Source organism: Palaemon carinicauda, chromosome 15 (assembly GCF_036898095.1).
Source record: "Palaemon carinicauda isolate YSFRI2023 chromosome 15, ASM3689809v2, whole genome shotgun sequence".
In the NCBI taxonomy this organism is placed as follows: domain Eukaryota; kingdom Metazoa; phylum Arthropoda; class Malacostraca; order Decapoda; family Palaemonidae; genus Palaemon; species Palaemon carinicauda.
The window spans coordinates 81,078,486-81,101,201 of NC_090739.1; the positions used below are offsets into that span (position 1 = coordinate 81,078,486).

At 35.6% G+C, this 22,716-nt stretch overlaps 1 protein-coding gene across 1 annotated transcript in view; it reads left to right on the plus strand.

Moving 5' to 3' along the window:
- Positions 1 to 3,463: 3,463 nt before the first annotated feature.
- The window catches only part of LOC137654686 (RNA binding protein fox-1 homolog 3-like), a 66,679-nt gene continuing 47,426 nt past the window's right edge, over positions 3,464 to 22,716 (plus strand). The window contains 4 exon segments of the mRNA XM_068388562.1: positions 3,464 to 3,728; positions 13,399 to 13,607; positions 18,447 to 18,522; positions 18,524 to 18,538. Of these exon segments, the coding sequence (XP_068244663.1) occupies positions 3,630 to 3,728; positions 13,399 to 13,607; positions 18,447 to 18,522; positions 18,524 to 18,538 (399 nt within the window). The 5' untranslated portion in view covers positions 3,464 to 3,629.

Sequence of the window (22,716 nt, forward strand, 5' to 3'; positions counted from 1 at the left end):
CATGAATTATAAAATGGTTATCGGTATATATATTACGATTAATGTGCGATTTAAAATACTAGGAATGCTAGTGAAAGAGAAAAGGCACAAGTTGTTACGGGGCTTATGTTACCTGAAAAGAGTAATGTGGAAGTCTAAAATTGGAGGCCATGAATGTACAAGAATTTCTTTTGAAAAGATAGACCAGTCTAAGAGGTTTGGTTAGGTTTAAAAATCAATTGTAAAAGGTGTAAATATAGGTAGGATCGTATACCTCATGATGTCAAAATTAGGTCGATGCAGGAGAGGGAGACCTACTATAGAGCTATGTGACGAGTTTAACATATGTATGGAGTTATGAAATGCATATAGGGTATATCGAATTAGTTTATTAGCCAAAAGTTTTCTGGTTTCTTTTATGAATTCCAGGACATAATAGCATAGTAATATTAATAGTTATTATAAAGAAGTTTGCAAAACAGATCCTTATGTAAACTTTTCGATGTTTTCCGGAAGGAATGGGATCATTAATCAGATATAGCGTGAGTTATAACCTCAACTATATACCATATCTTGGTCTCTGCTCATTAATATATTTTTGTTCCTTTCCTCTCTATGAATTAAGAGAGATGTGTGCCACTGGTAATTGTATTCACGAATCTTTAACAAGGCTGTGTCCTCATTTAGTCGTGTGCCTTTGTACTGCAGGAGATGAGAAAATAGAATGGATATTTATCCGTGGTCTAATGCAATTTTGTCAGTAATCCTCGTCTAAACGACAGTTCTGCTTCAATTTGAATCCCGCAGCAGAAATTATCGTATTTTCAACTGTAATGGAAATTGCACCATTTATCATCATAATTCGTCTGTGTGGGGTAGCTTTCTCCAGTTATGCTAGAAAATTTCATTCTACATTTCTAGTTTCGTCGGTAAAGGTTACGCCATATTAATGTCCCAATGTTTAATTTTCATTTTTATTTCTATTTATACTGAAATTAAATATCTTGTACGTACGTACGTACTCCATTTCATATACTAATGTTCACCGCCGTAACGATTTCTTTTGATTACTGAACTAGTCCTGTTTGTTGAATTTTCAGCCTAGCCTCATAGTAATAAAACTTCACCCTGTTTGTGAAACAGTAAATGGTGTTTAAAGAAAAAAAAAAACCTTGGGAAAATTATCGATAAGCGGTTAATTGGTGCGTAATTATATTGTCTATAGCTACCTTTTTCAGAATCTAACCATAAGACATAATACCGCAGGGAAGATTTATGTAATCTTAATTTTAGATAGCATGTCCCACTTTTTAGGTTGAAACCTTGCCCATATGACGCATAGACTGGAAATTTTAGTATTTATTATATTAAAGTTTTGTAAATATACTTCGTTTATCGTTGTCATATTCGGCAAATATAAAATAGTATACTTACCAGTATTTTGTACTAAAAGTCAATCTAATTATCCTCATGCGCATCAGTTTGTGTTAAATCCGTATCGCAATGTAAGCCAAATAATATGAGCTTCCATTCGGACCAGTATCCTCTTGCATCAGTGGCAGGCAGCGAGGTGGTCATTCTGATTATTATTATTATTATTATTATTATTATTATTATTATTATTATTATTATTATTATTATTATTATTAGCTAAGCTACAACCCTAGTTGGAAAAGCAAGATGTTATAAGCCCAATAGCTCCAAGAGGGAAAAAGCCCAGTGAGGAAGGAAATAAATAAACTATATAAAAAAGTAATGAGCAATTAAAATAAAATATTTTAAAAACCCTAACAACAATATTGCGCCTTATTTCGTAACAATACATTTTGTCTGCTTAGCCTTAGAATGCTTGTCTCTGGTACGGTTGAAAAATGTAATCATCTGATGGAAATTTTGAAATATGTGATTTTTTATGTTTATTAACACATTCATACATTTTTATTTTGTTTCTGTAGCTTGTGGTAAAACACACGTTTTCGTCTTATAAGGTCACGGGTAATTTTTTTCCCTGCCTTCTTTATTTTGGATCATGCGATTATGACATTTTCTTGCTGTCTAACAAAGAACCTAATAATAATGATTTTAGTTGTTGTAGTTTATTACATATGGTCTTGCAATCGTCTGGCTAAATTTGCGCTTTTTTTTCGAGAACTGTTGAAGGTGAGAAAACTCGACCATCGCGGAGCCTAACTTTACTCTTTTCTTCCTTTTTTCTACTGACTCGATCTCGTATTTTCTAATGGTTAGCTATTTGCCAGTGTAAAAAATAAAGTGATTATAGTGCAAGACCTTATTTCGAAGGTTTAAGACAAATTTCGGCGACAATTTGCGATTGAGCCGAGTTGACTCTTGCTGGCGGCTGTTGAAGCCAGGTTTGGTGAGGACACCCAAGGACGAGCAAGGATGGCGCGGTTGCTCGTGCTGTTGCGTCCGACGCTGTTGCTGCTGCTGCCGGCTCTTTTCTGTTGGCTTCGTTGCACATTGCAGTCAGATGCGATGGAGTTGTTCTATCGCTCACATCGCCAAGCAGTCATTTGTTCCACAAAAAAAAAAGAAATAATTTTCAAATTGAATTTTTTATCCTTGATGTCTGAAATTTTAAAGAGCATATCGATCTAGTCAGACCTCTCTATTTGTAAGACTTGCTATATTAGGTTTTTTTCTTTTTTAAGATACTTACAAAAGGATATTTTCACCACTGAATGAAGATTTTTCAGATGCTAATAATTTTCTCGAAGTTTTGAATGTCTTTTATCATTATTTCCTCATACGATGATAAACACTCAACAGAATGTGAATTTTCTTTCGTGCCAATTCGAACAGGTTTCCAGTGTCCTCCTTTGAGGAGATCAAGGTTAAGAAGAGTACCCCCTCCTAGACCCCTTTAACCCCAGTCATGATCCCTTCCTCCCCTCCGATATCCCCTGCTATTCTTAACGAATATCCCCCATCCCCTATAACGTGGTCTTCGATACCTTGCACGAACGCTTCTGGGTGGTTGGGTGGGCGAGGGGTGGTGGATGGATTGGTGGGTGGATAAGGTTGTCACATACCTCAGCGTACCAAGGGCATGGAAAGATTATCATTGCTGTTGCAATTTTCCCTCACTAGACTATTTAATCAAGCTAATTATTTGAAGCACATATACTACAACATATTTGTATTCTAACATTAGTTAATTAAGCATGACCGGTGAAAGGAAATAAATTTTTTCGTTTTACAAAGGTTCAGTCTTAGCTCAAGTTTAGGGATATTTGTAGCTTGTGAAATATCGTGTAATAAGGCATTTTCGCCGTATTTTATTGTATTTAGAATGTGCGGTCATAACCAGGATCAGATCCAGAAATGTAGCCATATATTCGATACTAATATAGTTTGGAAGGAGGAGGAGCAAGTTAACACGAAATTGTGAAGTGGAAACCGGGCCGTAGTTGCCGCCCTTGAGGAAAACCGCACCCACCAGATGTTGAGGATCAGTGCTCAAGGGCAGTGTTGCCTTGCCTCCCGTGCTGACTACTGCGCTGTTGTGACATCCAGAGCTGTTGTTGTTACCAGTGGTCGAAGGTGACTCCAACTGCGTGATATTTAAGAATTCTCATGCAAGTTATTTATCGTGACTTTATTGGAATTTTGTGCACGTGTGTTCGCCCATGATGAACCAAGTGTTAAGTTTTTTGTCTAATCCTACAGCCACCGCAGCTGCTCCATCTCCGGAGGCGATGCGTTATCCCTGGTGCTTCGTTCCTAGGGTTAGTTTCTCGTTTTGTTAGTGATCATAAGCTTTTAGTTCTACTTTTGGGGAAAAAGTATGGAAGCGAGAGTTTTCTGACAAGGTCAACGAAAGTGAAGACTACCTATTGAAACTATCTATTACAAAATGAGTTTAAAGGATCAAGTGCGAGTTATAAAATGCGCTCAATAATCAAATGTTATGTCGTTGCCTCAACATGAAGGATACTGTGTGTTCACATAGTTGAACCTTTTATTTCGATTGCTGCTGCTTGGGGATTTGAGAATTCTATTGCCCACATTTCTCTGTTGCATGTGCTCTGTGGCCTTATTTATAAAATGGTTAATAGATAACTATATTGTGTTGGAAGATTGTGTATTAAAGTTAACAAGGGTGCACCCTGTCAGTCCCCCCCCCCCCCTCTCTCTCTCTGGCGAACGAATACATCAGAACAGCATTAATGAACTTTTAATCGTGGTCTTTGGTGGAGAGGATAGCTTCTAATAATGCGGATATGGTTTGTAAACAATGAAAAGCAATTAAAGGGATGAACTTCTGTAAGATAAATGTATTGATTCAAATTATATCCGAATGCTGTTTCCCTTTTACCTTCCTTGCGCGTATTTACTTGATAATTCCATTTCAGATATTTGTTCTCTTTAATTGTTTTTCATAATGACAAATTCATATAACAAGAAATCAGGAAATAATGATAATAAAGCAACCTCTTTGGTGTAGTGGAAAAAAGTACTTTTGTTGTTCATTGGAGTAGGTGTATTTGGTTGTATTATAAACAGTAAATTAGTGAATTTGTTTCTGTCTCCTTAGGTAAGAAGACATTTAGTGAGTTCTTACGACATTTATACTTGATTATATAAAAGAATTGTTTCGTGTTCTCATCCTATGCAACAATGCAATGAGGCATCTTTTGTCATGATTTCCCCCTCCTCTCCTTTCCACTCCCTCTTCTCTTCTTACGCTCCAAACCCAGAGAGGCAATTGTGGCCATGAACCATGCTAAAGCTTCCTCCTCAACTCCGATTTACTGTGTATCCATTTTTTATAGTCCAAAATGCTCACATTTATTAACATGAAGCGGACCGTGTGAGCTTGTGTTATTTATACGAACAGCTGCTTAAATCGGTGGAGCTCATCAGACATAACAAAGCGTCGTTTTTATTACTTGGGCCACCCCATCGGATGGTAAAACTGTATATGATAAAGTCGTGTGTGTGCATATTTACACATATATGTAAATGTGTGTGTATGTATACAGTATATGTTTATACGATTTTGTGTGTATATATATATATATATATATATATATATATATATATATATATATATATATATATATATATATACATATATAAGAAAGATATGAGAAAAGACTGAACAAAGAAGGTTTTGCCTACGAGGAAGCGACAGACGTGCTTCTTATACAATAGAATGTCACAAAATTAAGGGAAAAAAAGTGGGGACAGAACAATAAAGCTTGTTTGGGGTGGGAACAACCCTCATATAATTGCTTATGATGTACACATCGACTGGTGTTCCGTGTCGCTACTTGATTTGAAAAAGATTTATCTAAAAGTCTTTTTATACTATCGAGGAGGAAAACGAACTGTGTAATCTCACTTGCGAGAACTATCCTATTGAGAGTCAAGTAAAGCTTACGTTGTAAATGTCAACTGATGTGAGAACTCGAGACGTTTGAGCAGTAACCAATTGTTTATATGAATTTAGACATTTCGACTTTATTATCTCCCCAAGACAGTTTTGAGATCACCCTAATATTTAACTCAAATGTTGATGGAATAGGAAGGTTCTGTAATATGTTTCTTAGAATCAGCTGATGAATTTGATAGGAAATTTAACTCCAAAGGTCCAGAGTATTGAGTTGAAAAGAGAATCCTTTTATGACTAGAAGCGTGGAAGAACAAGTTTATAAATGCTTAACACGGAGGAAATCAATTATTTCCTAGTTTGGCCTTGGTGAATTGTAGTGTTCATATATGGAAAAGAGTTATTATTCTGTTGGCGTTATTGTAAGCCACTGATATCTTCTATTTTTTTCGGGTTGCCAAATCATGTGATTTTTTTTTTTCAATAGTGGGAAAATTTCCTGATTCTGCGAACCTTATGAATGTCATTTCGGAAGATGCTGCGAAGTCAGCTTCATAGAGTAGGAATTTCAATAAGATAATTATTCCACCGACATTTGTACCCCCAAGGCTCTATAATTAGTCTGGGAGATAATAAAAATAATTTTAGTGACGAGGAAACAGCCCTGCTAACATAAATTTGTCCGTTAAGGATATTCTGTATGTCAACCGATGTCATATAAGTCTTTTATAAGATGATGAAATGATAGTAACAATTAGGTTGACAAGATGTATCAACGAATTAACACCTACTTGATCATTTACATCGTAACAGGTTTTCAACTTGAGGATGAAAATTATTATTTAAAAATCCTGATTGTACCCGAGTCAAAAACCAAACAAAAGCTTTTTCTTTACAATTGAGAGCGGAGCAGACAGAGGTGAGGTGTGGTGTAGGTTTAGGCAGGTTAGTGATCACATGAGCTAAATGGCTGTTTTTCAAATGCTGATATTTGCTTACAAGACCACGCTCTCCATATACTGCCAAATTATGCAAAGCTTATTGTTTCCCTCTTACTTTTTCTCGATTCTAAACAATTCACCTCATGGGAAATGTTAAAGAACTATAGAATTATTATTAAAAAAAAAAAGAAACTAGCCTGGTTTCCTCACTAAACGACCTGGAACTAACATAGTCAACCAAAGAGAAGTTCGTGATGTCAGCGTGCATTTTATATAGATTCAGAAAATATACTAAATTGAAAATGAATTAATTGCTCAAAAGGGTCCATAAAATATACAATTCCCAAATAGTGACACTTTTGAATATTTACTCCATTTATTATTTAGTATATATTTTGAATATATATCAAATGTACGCTGGCATCGCGAACTTCTGTTTGGTTGACGATGTCAGTTCCAGGTCGTTTAGTGAGAAAACCAGACTACTTTTTTTATGATTCCATAGTTTGTTAATGATTTGAACTTGTTTCCCGTGTGGCACATTGTTTTAAATTATGGAAAAGTAATATAGGAAAGCATTAGGTTTGCATAATTTGGCAGTATATGGAGAGCGTGGTCTTGTAAACAAATACTCAGGTGCTCGCAGGAATTTGCTAGAAGCAACCACCAAATCTTAGAAATATAAGTTTATAAAGTCCCTGAAGAGATCACCATATAATAGAAAAAATTATCTCTCTCTCTCTCTCTCTCTCTCTCTCTCTCTCTCTCTCTCTCTCTCTCTCTCTCTCTCTCTCTCTCCCTCCCCTTAAACGAAAGGTTTACATTTAACTAATTTTCTGGTAACATTAAAAGGACCATTGAAAGGAAGTAGTACGCTAATCCTCGTCTCGTTTTTCTTTGAGCTCTGCATCATGCACAATTAATCGATCCGGCCCATTACGAGTGAATGAGAGTTTGTGGCAAGGAATGCAAGAGAAACCTCAAAACGAGCAGTGTCTCTGATCAGGAAAGCTCTCTATCAACAAAAGCATATGGTTGGTCAGTAAAAAAACTTCAAAGGAGAGCGTCTCATAAACTCCAGTACCGTAGGTATGAATGAAATAAGACCCAATGGTTCTTCAAGTATAACCCAGTTGAAAAAAAGTGATCATAATTTGAATAAATCTTGGCAGGATTCTCTTCGGTATAAATAGTAAGATTTGGTTCTCCTCTCTTATGTTGGCATTCTCTTTTGTGTATTTGGGAAGTGTTTTAAATTAATGGTCTAAAAGGTCAACTTTCCGTCAGTCTCCCATGTATGGTAGTTGCTACCTCATAAAATACAATATTTAAGTATTTCTTTGAATAGGCATACCATAATGATAATTCTCGTCAAGGATAAGTTTTAGGAAAAATAAATTTAAGTATGGTCAAAAGTTTCATATTTTGGAATAATAGGTAAACCCACGTTGATGTATTGCATTCTTACCTATGATTGTTTATGCTCATTAAAGTTAAAATGTCAGGCTAGAAATTGCACAGAATGACAGGCGTTAGTAAGTTCGATAATTTCATAGGAAAGTGATGTCACTTGATAATTTTTGTGAAATGTTATTGTCATATCTATACAATTTAATTAGGAACTTGAATAATAATATTCGTAAGAGGGAATACACCGTGTTTATTTAATGAAATAGTATGCAGATAATGAGTATGAACTTTTTTGTTCCGCAAGGCTGTAGAGAAATATTGAATCTTCAATAGCTTCGGCTCTTATAGTCCACCAGTAATGTTCACATTTTGGCCTTCATAATTTTACCAATTGAGTAAAGCCAATCTCTCTCTCTCTCTCTCTCTCTCTCTCTCTCTCTCTCTCTCTCTCTCTCTCTCTCTCTCTGGCGCGCGCATTACTGCTAAGTCGTCTTTGATCATGAATGTTTTCTAAAATTTAAGGCAACATTTAGCAGTATTCCGATGCAGTCATTTGCTATAATAATTCATTGGAAAGCAAAAATCCGATCTTGATTATATAGGTAGACGTGTTACCTACTGTATAAGTGTAATTCAGTTAATATGAGACTGATATTTGACTTTCTATTTGATTAGATTCGTTATAATGAGTCCTTGCTTGCCATTATGGGCTCGTTCATGGTGTGGAAGGTGTTAATCTCTCTCTCTCTCTCTCTCTCTCTCTCTCTCTCTCTCTCTCTCTCTCTGAGTATAGTAGTTGGTAGTCCTGCTTCCCGTAAAACTTATCTTAATCCCAATTGGTTGATTTTGTGAATGAGCGTCTTTGTTGAAATGCAACACTTGGTATCTAGGTCCCCTACCCATGTTTGTTTTGAGTTGAAAGATGCCAGAAACTCTTGATAATCACATCATGGTCTCTTAGATCATCTGTGCACATAATACGCGCGTACATGTGTTACAAAACCACGAGTGTCGAGTGTGACGGTGTATGTGAGGATGGCATAAATCACTTGTTGGTTATCTTTGTATACATAAATGCTGAAGGAGAAATGTAAAGGGAGACGTCTGAGGGATAGCTAATGCCGTACAGGGAGGAAGGAGTGAAGAATGGCTGTTTGTTGCATCGAATAAAGGGCTTTGGTGTGTGTTTTGAGAGGCAGAGAGAATGTGCGTGCGTGTACGTCAATTGACTGGTTGTTGAGTCACTAGTGGAGCTGTGTCACGACTCTCTCTCTCTCTGCTCACACACAACACTCACACACAGGTACCAAGTCTGAGGTACACGTTAGTTTCTTGGCTGACGTTCTCGCGTGCGCACATACAAATTTCTCGCAATTACATTGTTGTCGCTGTCGTCCGTACGCACGTACTTCTAGGTTTATATGAGGCCCATACTCCAAACGGTGAGTGAAAACATCTACCTTCGTATGATATCTGTTTACTAAACAGTGTTTTTGTAATATGAGACGTTATCGGTAATTTTTACTCTACAAGAAGTGCTAATGGAGTTTTGGCTTTTTAGAAAACAACCGCTTGAACACTGGTTAGTTGTAAGTGGATGCAATGCAGTGTTTTGTGTGTGATTTATTTTGCAATTCATAGAAGAATACAGTGTTACTGTAAGTTATTAGTTGTGTTTTTGTATTCTTCATAATTAATAAGAAATGCTATATGCGCATGAAAGTGACCAGTTGTCTGTATGTGGCGAATCATTAAATGGCAATGCAGCCATGATCGATCATCAAAGGGGGAGTTAAAAGACCATGGGTTGGGCCAAGGCTTCAAAGGGGTGGAACAAGTTGAAAATGCAAGGGGGAGGATCCACTGCCAGAGAGACCCCAAGCCAGTGTTTATGCTGATGTTGCACGGCAAATGAACGGGCTGGTCAACAGACCGTTCATTTGCATTCTTTACGGAACATAACATGATAGAACATCATCTATTTCCTTCCTCGTAAAGGGAATATATATATATATATATATATATATATATATATATATATATATATATATATATATATATATATATATATATATATATATATATATATATATATATATATATATATATATACACACACACACACACACACACACAATTAATGACTTTTTGCCATGACTAGATATGTACTGCTTCCCCCAATCACTATCTTCCTTGTGAATGTATTGTCTTTTCGTTTGTGCTAGTGTTTCATACCTATGAAAATAGTCGTGTATTTCATGAGAATTACGAATTGGAACGTAGTAAATCAAAGAGTAGCAAGAGTTGTTCAAGTGTCTTGATTGGTTTACTCTGTAGAGGTTGTTCTTTTATATCCTTAGAAAGCATAAAAAGCTGATGTCTGTAAAAAAAGAAAGTTGTCAAAGTATAAGGCGAGTTGCATCATGTTTCACTCTCTCTCTCTCTCTCCTCTCTTCTCTTCTCTCTCTCTCTCTCTCTCTCTCTCTCTCTCTCTCTCTCTCTCATATCAAGTAGACTAAAAGCACAAGCAAGTGGTCACTTTGTGACGTCATTGGTGACGCATGGCTTTTGGACATTCCATTCTCCAACCACTGGCATTGGCTGATTTATATTTATTCATTTAAGGCCATACTACTATCGTGTTTGACATCCATTTAGTAGCCATAGATTAATTCGGTTGTGCTCGACACGTGACCTTTAAGTTGAATTTTGTGTATGATTAGTTTTTTAAGGTACATTGTCCTTGCATTGTGGACACAAATCCTAAGTTGTATTATTAGAGGCCTTTGAAAATCTGTAATATGGCCTTTTCATTTCATACAGGTAGTGATGTTATCTGTTTATTATAAATAAGGGAGCGTTGATTTATAGCTCAAACCGGGATGATATAATGGGTTACTTGAACAACACAGCTAACAAGTAGATCATATTTTTTTATATGAAATACCGAAGAAATGTGTAAAGAAAATCCATAAAGCAATTATATACTTTGAAGGTATGCGCCTTCTTAGTTGTTGCATATTGGAAAGTTTTTGTTGACGACTATGAGCCATTCCTCAGACGTCATCTCTATTACGCCTAGTGAAAGTTGCATCCTGAATACACACTCCCCTTACCTACTTTTTCTGATTCACTTGAGACGGGTTCCATAGATGTAATAGACGGAGGCTTATAATCAGCGTTTAATTCTAAAATAAAGTTTTCACACTTGAAATGTTCTTACGGGAATTAAAGAGAATAATAGTCAGTAAACTTGCAATTATTAGCAAGTCAGAAAAGAAAAACTTTGTGTGAATGGCTGTTCAATAGCTTTAAAGTGTACTAATACAAATATTACCAGTAACACTAACAGATGGACTCGAAATTTTATAATAATGTGAATTGAAAACTCTCAGTACATGATACTGTGGCTGGCTCATCCGATTATGATGCCGAATTTTGCTAAACAGTTTACACAAACTTTAGCGCTACTGATACTTATATAAATAAATACATCATAGTGAAATGATTCTGGTTTAAAATAGCAAGTAGAATATATTAGCACTTATCATAAATGTAGTTGCTTGGAGCAACATAATCTATAACATTAGGTAGCAGGGTTCATACAAGAAAACATTATTCGGGTAATGCTGAAATTTGATATTTGCGAAGTGGAAGACCAAGTGGTACGACCGTCTTTGTGTGAATCATTAAGGAAGACAATGGATGCTGTATTGTGTCAATTGCCTTACTACCCCACCCTTCGCTACAGCAGATGTCCTGAGACCTTGAACTATCCCCCCCCCCCTCTCTCTCTCTCTCTCTCTCTCTCTCTCTCTCTCTCTCTCTCTCTCTCTCTCTCTCTCTCTCTCTCAAATACTGTTATCATGACGTTGTCAGTTTTTAAAGCAATTTTTGTTCCTTTTAGAGAAATGTATATTGAATTGTTAATATGGACTTTCCTTTCATACGCGTGCACGCTTATAAACTGGTTAGAAGCCCAAAAACTCACGCGAATGCAAGTACATGTCCGAGGCTTTTGTCCTGCAGTGGACTAGTTGCGGCCTATGATATATATATATATATATATATATATATATATATATATATATTATATACATATGTATATTATATATATATATAAATATATATATATATATATATATATATATATATATTATATACATATGTATATTATATATATATATATATATATATATATATAAATATATATATATATATATATATATATATATATATATATATATATGTGTGTGTGTGTGTTTTCGTGTGTATATATATATATATATATATATATATATATATATATATATATATATTTATAGGTATATGTATATATATATAATTTATATATGTACATATATATACCCAACGCATGCGGAGAACCAAACAAACTGGTGTGAAATAACTCCTTCCTGGATGGGTTAATGATTAGACGTCCTAAAAACTCCGACGTAATTGCTCTGATTACAAGTGTATCTAGCTCTTTGGATCCCTGCTGGTCCCTGCCGTAATATTTTTCATGTAAACTCCAGGCTTGAGGGATTCACGTCTAGGCAGTACGAGTATGAGTTGTACTATTCGTGTCGTTGTGTGCGCGCGCGCAGCTACTGTGTATACCTATAAAACTTCTTTTTTTATTTATTCTTTATTTAGCACGAATTATTGATTTCCTGCCACCTACGCCAACTGAAGTGCTGCTTACTTGGTATTTTTCAGAACTAGAAAGTTCCTTGATAACATCTTATTCTAATGGACCTTATGATAGGTCGGGACCCTGCATCTGGAGATTAGAAGTTCCTTCAAGTATTTGTTTTGTTTATTTAAAAAAAAAAAATATGTCAATCAGGCATTTTTGAAAGATGTAATTTTTCTAAACCTATGGAAATATCGCCTTTTTCTCCATACACTTGTATGTTGCGTATTTTAGTTACTTTTAACATACTTGTTGGGGAACTTATTGGTTTGTAACCTTTGCGTTTTTTTTTTTATTTTATTTTTGTTGACTTTGTATCATTTATGATATGAGCAAAACCTCTTTACCTTGCGTTTAGTTAACAAGCCTGGAAACCAGCACATACTTTTTTTTTTCCTTTATTAAGTCTCTCATCATTAACTAATGTCGGAGGATAATAGTTTAAATAGATCCAAGGAGGGGAAGAAGTATAGTTGTTTCGTCATCGAATTGAAGAGTTCTTGCCGTATTTTGTTATCAGTTAGATTTTGTATTACGTCGTAGGCTAATATTGTTCAAATTCTCTGCTTTTCACTGTTTCCCCATTTAGACATTTATCTTTGTGTTAAGAAAAGCTAAAATGTGAAAGTTCCAAATTGAGTAGAAAATGCGAGCTCGAGTGAAGATTAGCATGACTTACAATTAATTTCCGAGGTAAAACACTCCAGTGGTTTATTGTTGGATTCAGTCACACTATGTGTCTGTATGGTTATAAGGTTATGTAAGATGGCACAAAGGGTAACAGTGCAGGCAAACTATTTGATCATGAAATTCTCCACCGCAGCTTAAAATTTATAGACTCTTGTACAATAGTCGCGTTGTTTCCTTATTATTTTAGTATAAGGATAAGGAGTCTGTGGATATTATGTAGTTGGGTACTGTTCAATGTGTGTATATATACAGGGTTTTTCATATTTTATTTGAATTAAAGTTTTGAATGGCTTGAATTAACAGTGTTGTTCTTGTTTTTCTTGCAGCACATGGTGCAAACGACTATGGCTGCGCCGTTCCCCTACAGTCAGAACGGCGAGGCGGGCGTAAAAGCAGATCCTGGTAAAGAAGGGCCGCCTTTTTCGCCGCCGGGCGCCCCGGGGGCCCCGGCACCAGGCGCCCCCGGAGCACCCCCGGCACCCCAAACCACACCCGCCGCTGCCGTCCCTGGCGTCCCTGTCACAGTGTCGTCGAGGTAAGGATTGCAGAAGTTGAAGATTTTAAAATTTTAAAATTAATCTCTCTCTCTCTCTCTCTCTCTCTCTCTCTCTCTCTCTCTCTCTCTCTCTCTCTCTCTCTCTCTCTCTCTCTCTCTCTCTCTCTCTCTCTCTTTCTCTCTCTCTCTCTGTCATATTCAGGAGATATATATATATATATATATATATATATATATATATATATATATATATATATATATATATATATACTCGTCTTTGAGTCTCTTATTAGAGCCAGTACTTTATCATGATGGAGTATTCAGCAAGTGTAAGATAAAAAAAAAAACCCTAAATTTTACCATCCATTCATATATTTATCAATTTTCTGTTTACATTCATTCCTTTTATCCGTGTCTTGTCTTGCTGTCCGGATATAAGCTATCACTATCACAGAAAGCTGGGACAGTGTTCATCCTGCCCTTATTTTCTCCACAATCAATTCCTGGGGGTGTCTGGAATTGAACAAAAAAATAATCACCCATCTCGGGTATTGATTATGTTGGTCTTAAGTTGTCCTTGAACTCTTACTTTCATCATCATCATCAACATCTCTTCTTACGACTATTGAGGCAAAGGACCTCATTTAGATTTCGCCAGTCATAGACTGACTAAATCCATTGAGATCAAAATTAGTTTGGTCTAGTTTTGATAGTTTCTCTCTCTCTCTCTCTCTCTCTCTCTCTCTCTCCTCTCTCTCTCTCTCTCTCTCTCTCTCTCTCTCTCTCTCTCTCTCATCGGAAATTAATATTCTAAACCTTAGCAAACCGCCTTTTAGATTTAATTTACATGGATAATGACCGGAAAGGGGGAATGAGGCTAATGCATCATTAGATTTATATCACACAATATCAAATAAACTTTCATGAAAGCTCTCTGTTCTCTGTTACAAGTTCTTATTTCTTTGCCACCGTTTCCTTAGTTCTGGGGAAAATGCTTTCTAGTTATTGTGGCTTAAGAGAAAGCTTCATGGATTGGAAGACCGGTGTCGTGCCATGTGTGATGTGCGTGTTTAAAGCAAGCAACATCAAGGTATAAAAGAATAAAATGATTCCTAAGGTGTTTGGTTTCTCACGGCTTCTCTTTTCAGATTCTATTAGGCAATATTTTGATTATTGTAAATGTAAACATGGATGGTTTGCTACAAATACCGGTTTTCCAGGTTTGTGTCTGTGAGAGATCTGATTGTTTTACGTAGATATTTTTTCGTTACAGTCAATCAGTGTCTGATTTGCAAGTACCAGATAAAGAATGTTTGATGGCAAATATTTTTCCTGCCATATTATTTATTGAAGATTCTTAACTTGACTTTACCTAGAATTTCCCTTGCTTTTTAAGATGTCCAATAAACATTATTTATTAGGTCTTTAGACAAATCGTAGGACTCTTGATATTCTGAAATAAGATCTCATGAACCGATCTCTATATTTTAAAATGTGTACATGGCCTAGACCATATTCATAATACTAGAATTTCTTCAACTACAAACTCATTCGATTTAGGTCAACCAGATTCAATTTTTTTCTGAAATTGGTATATGCTTCAATTTTTGGTTTTAGTCTTGTGTATCGGAAACTTATATATATAGATGTTAATGGGATGAAGTTGTCAATACGTATTCTCAAGAACAATGAAAGGAATGCATCCTCAAATTTTGGACAACACTGCATTGAATGAAGGATCGCCTGCAGGGCGATGTAAAGGGTACGTTTCAAAAACCTTAAAAAACGCACGCTGCTGCTACAACGGTAAACAAATGTTAGTAAATCGGGGTAGATGGAGAACGCTGGCCAGAAACATGGACCCCACATAAGGTGGGAAAAGATGCAGACAAAGAAGAAGTATTTTGACTAAATTCCCGTACACATTGACAAATTTGAAGGAGTATTGGAGTTGCAAACTCTTACGTTTTGGAAGATATTAGCAAAGGTTTCATCAGTTTTTTTTCAGACACTAGTCGATGCTAAACTGGAAACGAGGATACAGTATAATTATGAAGAGCAGACTTGTAGATGGATTGTATTATGTGAAATGACAGATCTAAAGAATTTAAATTCAAGAACGAAAATATTACATTTATTTAGGTCCTTCGGAAATATGAAAAGGGAAATGTTTGGTTTGGTCAACTATTGAGGTTTTAATGGACAAAGTATCGCATCATTAAGATATAGAAATAATCCATTCTGTATGCAATGTTGCCAAGTTACGAACGCAATTAAGACCATTATTTTTTTAAGTGGTTGTGGTATTGATAAAGCTATCTGAAATCTGCCCTTGTGAATATCCCACGCGTTTTTTCCACTGCGCATTTAAATTTGTCTGGAACTCTAGATTAGGCCTCTCCCAATTTTGTAAAAATGTACTGTATTACTATATACGCGCCCGCGCGCACACACCAACAATACATACATACATACATACATACATACGAGTATATGGGTGCGTGTTATTTGTCTTGACTGTGCTCACTTTTCACCTTTCTTGGGGTGCCTTACATTGGTATAGGTTTCCAGTTTCGCCCCTATTATTCAGGGATGGCATTTTTAGCTTCAAGCCTCCTTCGTTTAAAAGCTATTACGCTATAACAGCTGTGAGGAATGATGGGCTGTAGACCGGGAATGTTCCACGGACCAAACAATCATGAGTTGGGTGCTGTACTACTACGTTACGTCACCTACTTTGGCTAATTGGACATGCATGTGTCTTCATTTACATTCATTTATGTGATAATTTCTTGATTTTAGATAAACCAGCAGTTCATTATGTACGCCTTTACATCATGTAAAGAATGCATTAGGTGGTATCGTGGTATGAAGATATTAGCCTCAAGCTGGTTTTCTTTTTGTGGGGAATCAGGATGTACATCGTTCATGTGTTCTATGGCAGCTGAAAGCCTTCCTGATCCTATCACCTTACCCTATGGCCTGAATTCTGTGCCTTGGAAGTGCCGGACAAGTTTAACTACTGTATAACACGTTGAATTGCAAGGAAAGTATCTTTTCCACACAAAGTAACGAAACATTTGAAAAAATTGAGGGAATTTAAATGAAAAAATCAGATTTAAATGATAGGGATAGTTAAATGAAAAGTTTTTGAAATGCATTTAAGGTTTCATTTAATTTCACGTTCTCGAAGGAATGAATGTGATGGCCATTTTGTCCGGAAATGTAAACGCACTTTGAAAGTAATAAAATTAGATATAAAGTTTAATGGTCTTAGATCTACTACACTCCAACAGGTGTGAGTTCAGGTGTATTCAAGGGTTTTATTCGTCTCTCACCTCTGGAGATGGCAGAGCAAGTTAGATAACTCGCTTTGGCTGTACGCTAATGGCCCGGCGATTTATCACCTAAAAGAAGAGATATTCCAGATAACCAAGACATTGTGTGAGACGCCGACACTTTTATATTTTCGTGTTTCACTGTTATATTGTAGTGTGAGTTCCCTTTTTGTGTTTCACAAAGTCTTGGCAGGTTCTTGCTAGCATGTGACACTACTTGCTTCTCTCTTATGGAGTCAAAATCATAAACTCTTCTTCTGAGGTTGAAATAATTTAGCCGATTTTACTTTATCCATCTGTGCCAGTCATGTCTTAGTCTGTTAATTGGTTGATAGCATTACTTACGTTTGTAAATTTTTTCTTATGTCATAAATGGTCTCATGGTAAATTACACTAGGAACTTCTGAAGGTTGGCAGGTGGCCATTTTTAAGCCATCCGCGCATGTTTCTTAACGAAGGGTGCAAACTTCTTGCATCAAGAGCGGCATTGGCATCATTGATTGTGAGATCTCAAATGTACAGTAGTAATATGTAACTGGGACCAATATAGGTAACCAGCTTTATACTGTCTTGATTGTGATCGTGTTATATATTCAACTTGTTATTTTTGGAAATGATTTAATTTCAATCATTTAGTTTATTGCCTTGCCATTACTGTATGTGTGGGAGATGGAGCATTGGTGTTCCAATGCTTATTTATGTCATAAAGTTATGCTATGGGTAATTGTTTATGTGCACAACTTGTCCAAGGTTTATTTCTTTACATATAACGCACTTTTGTAGGTTAGTTGTTTGTTTCGTAGGTATTGACTCAATCTAATGGCACGCCTAACTATCTATAATTTGCTCTACAATATTATTGGTGTACCGTTACTTTGAGATATTTTTGGTTCTTTACTGGTTTCTTTTCTTGTGTGAATCCATAATTTTAACGTTAGCGCATACGTAAATTTGCTGCTTACATTAAAGAAAAAGATTTGGCTACGTCTACAATATATAAGTTATTTGTTTTGCTGTATCTATATGCTAACAATATTTTTCATTGCGAATCTACTAGAAATTATATTATTGATTTTAATGCAATTCAGATGGGAAACATAGCGGGATATTCATTATTCCATGTAAGATGAAAATTTTACATAGGGCTTTCGGATACATTAAAGTAATATTTTAACTTGTTTGGTTAGCAATGCCACACTCATTGAATAATTTTATTTTAGTACTGAGGGAAAGAGGCGTTGCCATTCAAAAGTTATTGTCATATCCCTGAATTCATCTTTAAGTTTAGAGACAACATTTTACACAAAGACGACTGCTGTCTTTGAACTGCAAATGCTCTGTACCTGTTTCAATCGTGGACATCATCAAAGAACCAGGCATCTGGGTTGATGTGTGTGTGATTTATAATAATTACACAGCTCTTCAATCATACATTTTCTGCATTGGAAGATCCAATGTTTATTTTTTATTTTTTTTTTCATATGAACGGATTTTATTTCATAAGTGTCTTTTCTAAATGCATTTTTTCCCATTTTGGCAGTGCGGCGACGGTGGCGGGGGGTATGGCAGTACAAGTACCTGTCGGTCCACCTGTGGTAGCTAACGGTGTGGAACAAGGCAGCAGTTAATGCGGTAAGTGAATAACCCAATTTTGTTTTGTTAGTAATTGAGATTGTGATGCCCTGAAGTTTTTACAATGTGTCGACCGATCTACAAACGACGGTTCAGCAAGACTAATGATTCTCAAATATGTAAAAGAAATATACCGGTAATTGAAATGTGTAAGACTGAATGTAAAGTACTGTAAATTTTTGATACGAAATTCTAGAGGGACAAAGGATGAACTAAGGTAAGGATTTCAATTGATAAGGTCAGTGGGGAAGCTCATTGAAAATATTGATCCAAGAGTTAGTGTAGCGTATGAAGTAATTCATCTTTTATGTATAACATTGATGTGGAGAATGGCTGGTTTTAAGGGTCAGATATTTTAAATCTAAAATTAATGTCAAGTCCGGGTTCCTGTATGTTGTCTGTGATGCAATTACAGTAGTATTAGTTGCATTCAAATGTACCATTTAGTATCCTGTATGATTATTAGCGACAATGAGCGAAGTTGTCATCATTTGTGATTAAAGTAGATTAAAAATAAGATTCATATTAACCCTAAAGAATACTAGAATTATGGAAGCTTGACTTCCAATTGTAATTTTAACCTTTAGTGACTTCATGTATTAGATGTAAATGTATTTTGTTTTTATTTCGACTAAGTTCTTCTTCGTCTATATAGCCATTTAGGATCCTGTTGTGTATTAAAATTTTTGTGTTGAAAATCAACGGTAACAGCTAAACTTGTAATAACTAAAACGTCGCCAGCCTCTCTCCTCTCTCTCCTCTCTCTCTCTCTCTCTCTCTCTCTCTCTCTCTCTCTCTCTCTCTCTCTCTCTCTCTCTCTCATACACACAAGTAGTGTATTTTTGTGATCTTTAGATATTTCCATACTTCTTTACCACTGAATGCGATTGATCGTCCAGCATTGCAAATTATTCTCTTTGCTTTCCTTTTGGGTCCCCCGTAAGTATTCCGTACATCTATCAGTTAAGTAAAGAGGTGAGGAGTGAAATGGCACAAGATAGCAATGGCTGATTGATTGTGCCGTTTGTTGAACTATTTAGATAGTTCTGGAGACTTTTTTTGCATCCTAGATATTTTTAATTTAAATTGGTATCTAGAGAAATTTGAAGCTCTTGTATTCAGATTTTTTTTTAGTTAAAAACTGATCTAAGATGGGAGATATGATGCCACTTTGCTCTATGTAGTGTCTTGTGATATTGAATCTTAATAGAGCTGACCCAGTCTTTTCGTAAAATAATTAATATCGCAAATGCATTTCAATTGAGTAATGCCTTTTTGTTTCGCCATGTATTTTATGAAAAGCTTTTATCAATATTTATTGTTTATTTTGTTATAATCAGCCTAGTCTTTTCACAAGGAAAAAGTTCTTCAGGTCATATATTATTCATGAAGAATTCATTTTGATACACCCCAGATTTGTGGTTTACCTGACATCAAATCCTGAAGTGTTAAAACGTATTACATTGAAAAAAAAACTAACGTAGACTAGTTCCTAATATTACTTGGTCGTGATGAATGTGTATACTGTACTGGCAAGGGTGGCTAGCTATTTCTGCAAAGAGAACACTAGAACATTGTAGATGGGTAACACGGAGGTTCGATATTTCCAGAGTGCATGTGATAAGAAATTACTTGGACTATTTTTTGGGTTATATATGTATGTCACACCATTTGTGTTTTCTTATTATCTCTAAATTATTTTTGGTACCATCAGGGGCTCATTTAAAGGGCTCTTAGCCCTTAACATAGATTATCAAAGTATTTTGGTTTGGTAATTTTTGGTCTATTTTTTCATTAGGATATGTTTCAAGTCGGTCGGTTTTTGGCGTCTCTCTCTCTCTCTCTCTCTCTCTCTCTCTCTCTCTCTCTCTCTCTCTCTCTCTATATATATATATATATATATATATATATATATATATATGTGTGTGTGTGTGTGTGTGTATAATGTATACATATATATTTATATATATTTAATTTACATTTCTTCACATATTTTTGATACGCCTGTCACTGCAGAACTTGATACCTTCTTTTGATTTTACAGCGGGGAGAAATTTTTCATCTGAAATAGTGTATGATTTGTGTTTGATATTGGGTTCCAGATAACGATCGAATCTTCATCCTTACCTTTTTGCAATTCTCGTCAGCAATGACCAGCTCTCTTTTTATCTATTAGATACCATTTTCTTTCAAGGTTTAAAGTTGGATGCCAGCCAAGACTTATAACACACACACTCTCTCTCTCTCTCTCTCTCTCTCTCTCTCTCTCTCTCTCTCTCTCTCTCTCTCTCTCTCTCTTTCTCTCTCTCTCTCTCTCTTTTATTTTATCTTAGGTGCGGGATGATCGTATTAATTTATAGTAAAGAAATCGAACTGAAAATGTCTGCATAGATGAGACTCGTTTGCTCCTAGCAAATTGTTACTGGAAAGAAACCTTCATTATTGAAGATAAGATGCGGGGAACACTGGGGAAGGGCACTAGCTAATCTGAAGGAGTTGAATTCTTGGTCGCGTCTTCCTTACAGTTACAAGTGCTCAAAACATTATGTATAAGAGACACGAAAATCTTATGTATAAGAGACACGAAAATCTCTACAAAAAACAGTATTCAAAGTATTGGTTTTATAAAAGCATAGAATGGGTCGGTCATATCTGATTTTAAGTGAATACTCGTAGGCAATAAGGTCATGTCAGAGACGAAAGACGAATTAGGTGATGAGGTAAGTGTTGTGTGTAGGTCAAGGAGTCAGTAGAATACATTTTAGATTTTAAGTAACGTGTCAGAGAAATGCTTCCTGTTGGCTGTAGTCTAACAGGAATTGCTTGATGTAACTGACGGTAAGCTGCGAAGTTTATGGCAAGTATATTTAATGTATACAGATTTCAGTGATAAGCATCTTATTTCCTATACTAGGAACCTTATTTCGTCATGTTGCTTTGTTGCTTATCACAGGTACTGACTGATGTTTAATGTTAGTTACTATGACTGGCGTCTGGTGCTACTTAAACAAAGCAAATAGTATTTACATATATGCATGGAATAATTTTAGTATTAATTGACAAACTACGATTAATTACTTAGTCTCGTCTATGATGAGTCAAATAGAAAATCCCCATCTATGTTCATAGTGATAATAAGCTATTTCTTGTTACATAATCATGGAAATGTTTTTATCCAATTTAAAAAAGAAACCAAAAGAATGTTTTCAAAGAGCTTTGAAACAAAGCAGTAATTGGTCGATGACGATCTTCCTTATACCCAGTCATCTGGAAGGGGAGCTTGTCAAACTTTGTTTTCGCGGTCAGCTTTGGTGACTTGTTATTAAGGGTTTGTGTGCGGAACCACTCGTCGGTCATATTGGCTCTCTCATTACTGAATTAGTATTATATGGATTATATTAAAACTAGTTGAATATTTGGAACGTTTTCTTATTGTGAATGTTTTAAACGTTGTTTTATTCACTCTTAGTACTTTGATAATGATTGGGATTGCAGTCTGAATTATGAGATTTACCTCTGTACGTAAACATGGCGAAGAAAATAGTTGTTAAATTTTGACGTTTGAGTCTGCTAAAAGAAGCATTGGGAGATTTACATAAAGAGCTGTCGTTTGCGAGATACTTGTTTTGGAGACCACATTAGAAAAGGACACGTAATACGAATAATTAGGTTAAATAATTGTAAAAATGTATGGTTAGGATTTAGATATCTCATGTTGGGGGGGGGGGGGGCTGGGTATTTTGCATAAAAAAGTAGTTTGTTGACCTTCAATAGATATTTTGAGGTAAATGACTCAGCACCAATGTTGAATTCTAAAGGATTTATAATATATAAATTCAGTGATTGGGAAGTTAGATATTTATTAGGCTTTACATGACAAAAAGGCTAATGAACGAGACGCTCCTCCGGTTACTTCTAAGCATGGTCTTGTTTCCAAGTCATCTATTTGAAAGAAAATCATTACCAGGATAATACCACTGGTCATGTTAAATTCGCTATTTTTAGTTTTTAAGTTATTGTCAAAACTTTTGATAATTTGAGTAAGTCTTTTTAAGGTTTCTGTTTATCAGTATAACCTTAGGTGATGTTTTATTTCGCTCAATTTACTTTGTTTCGATTATTATTTGCCTGTCTCGTCGGAAGTTCCCGACTCATCTTAATTTGTTGGATAGAAACTT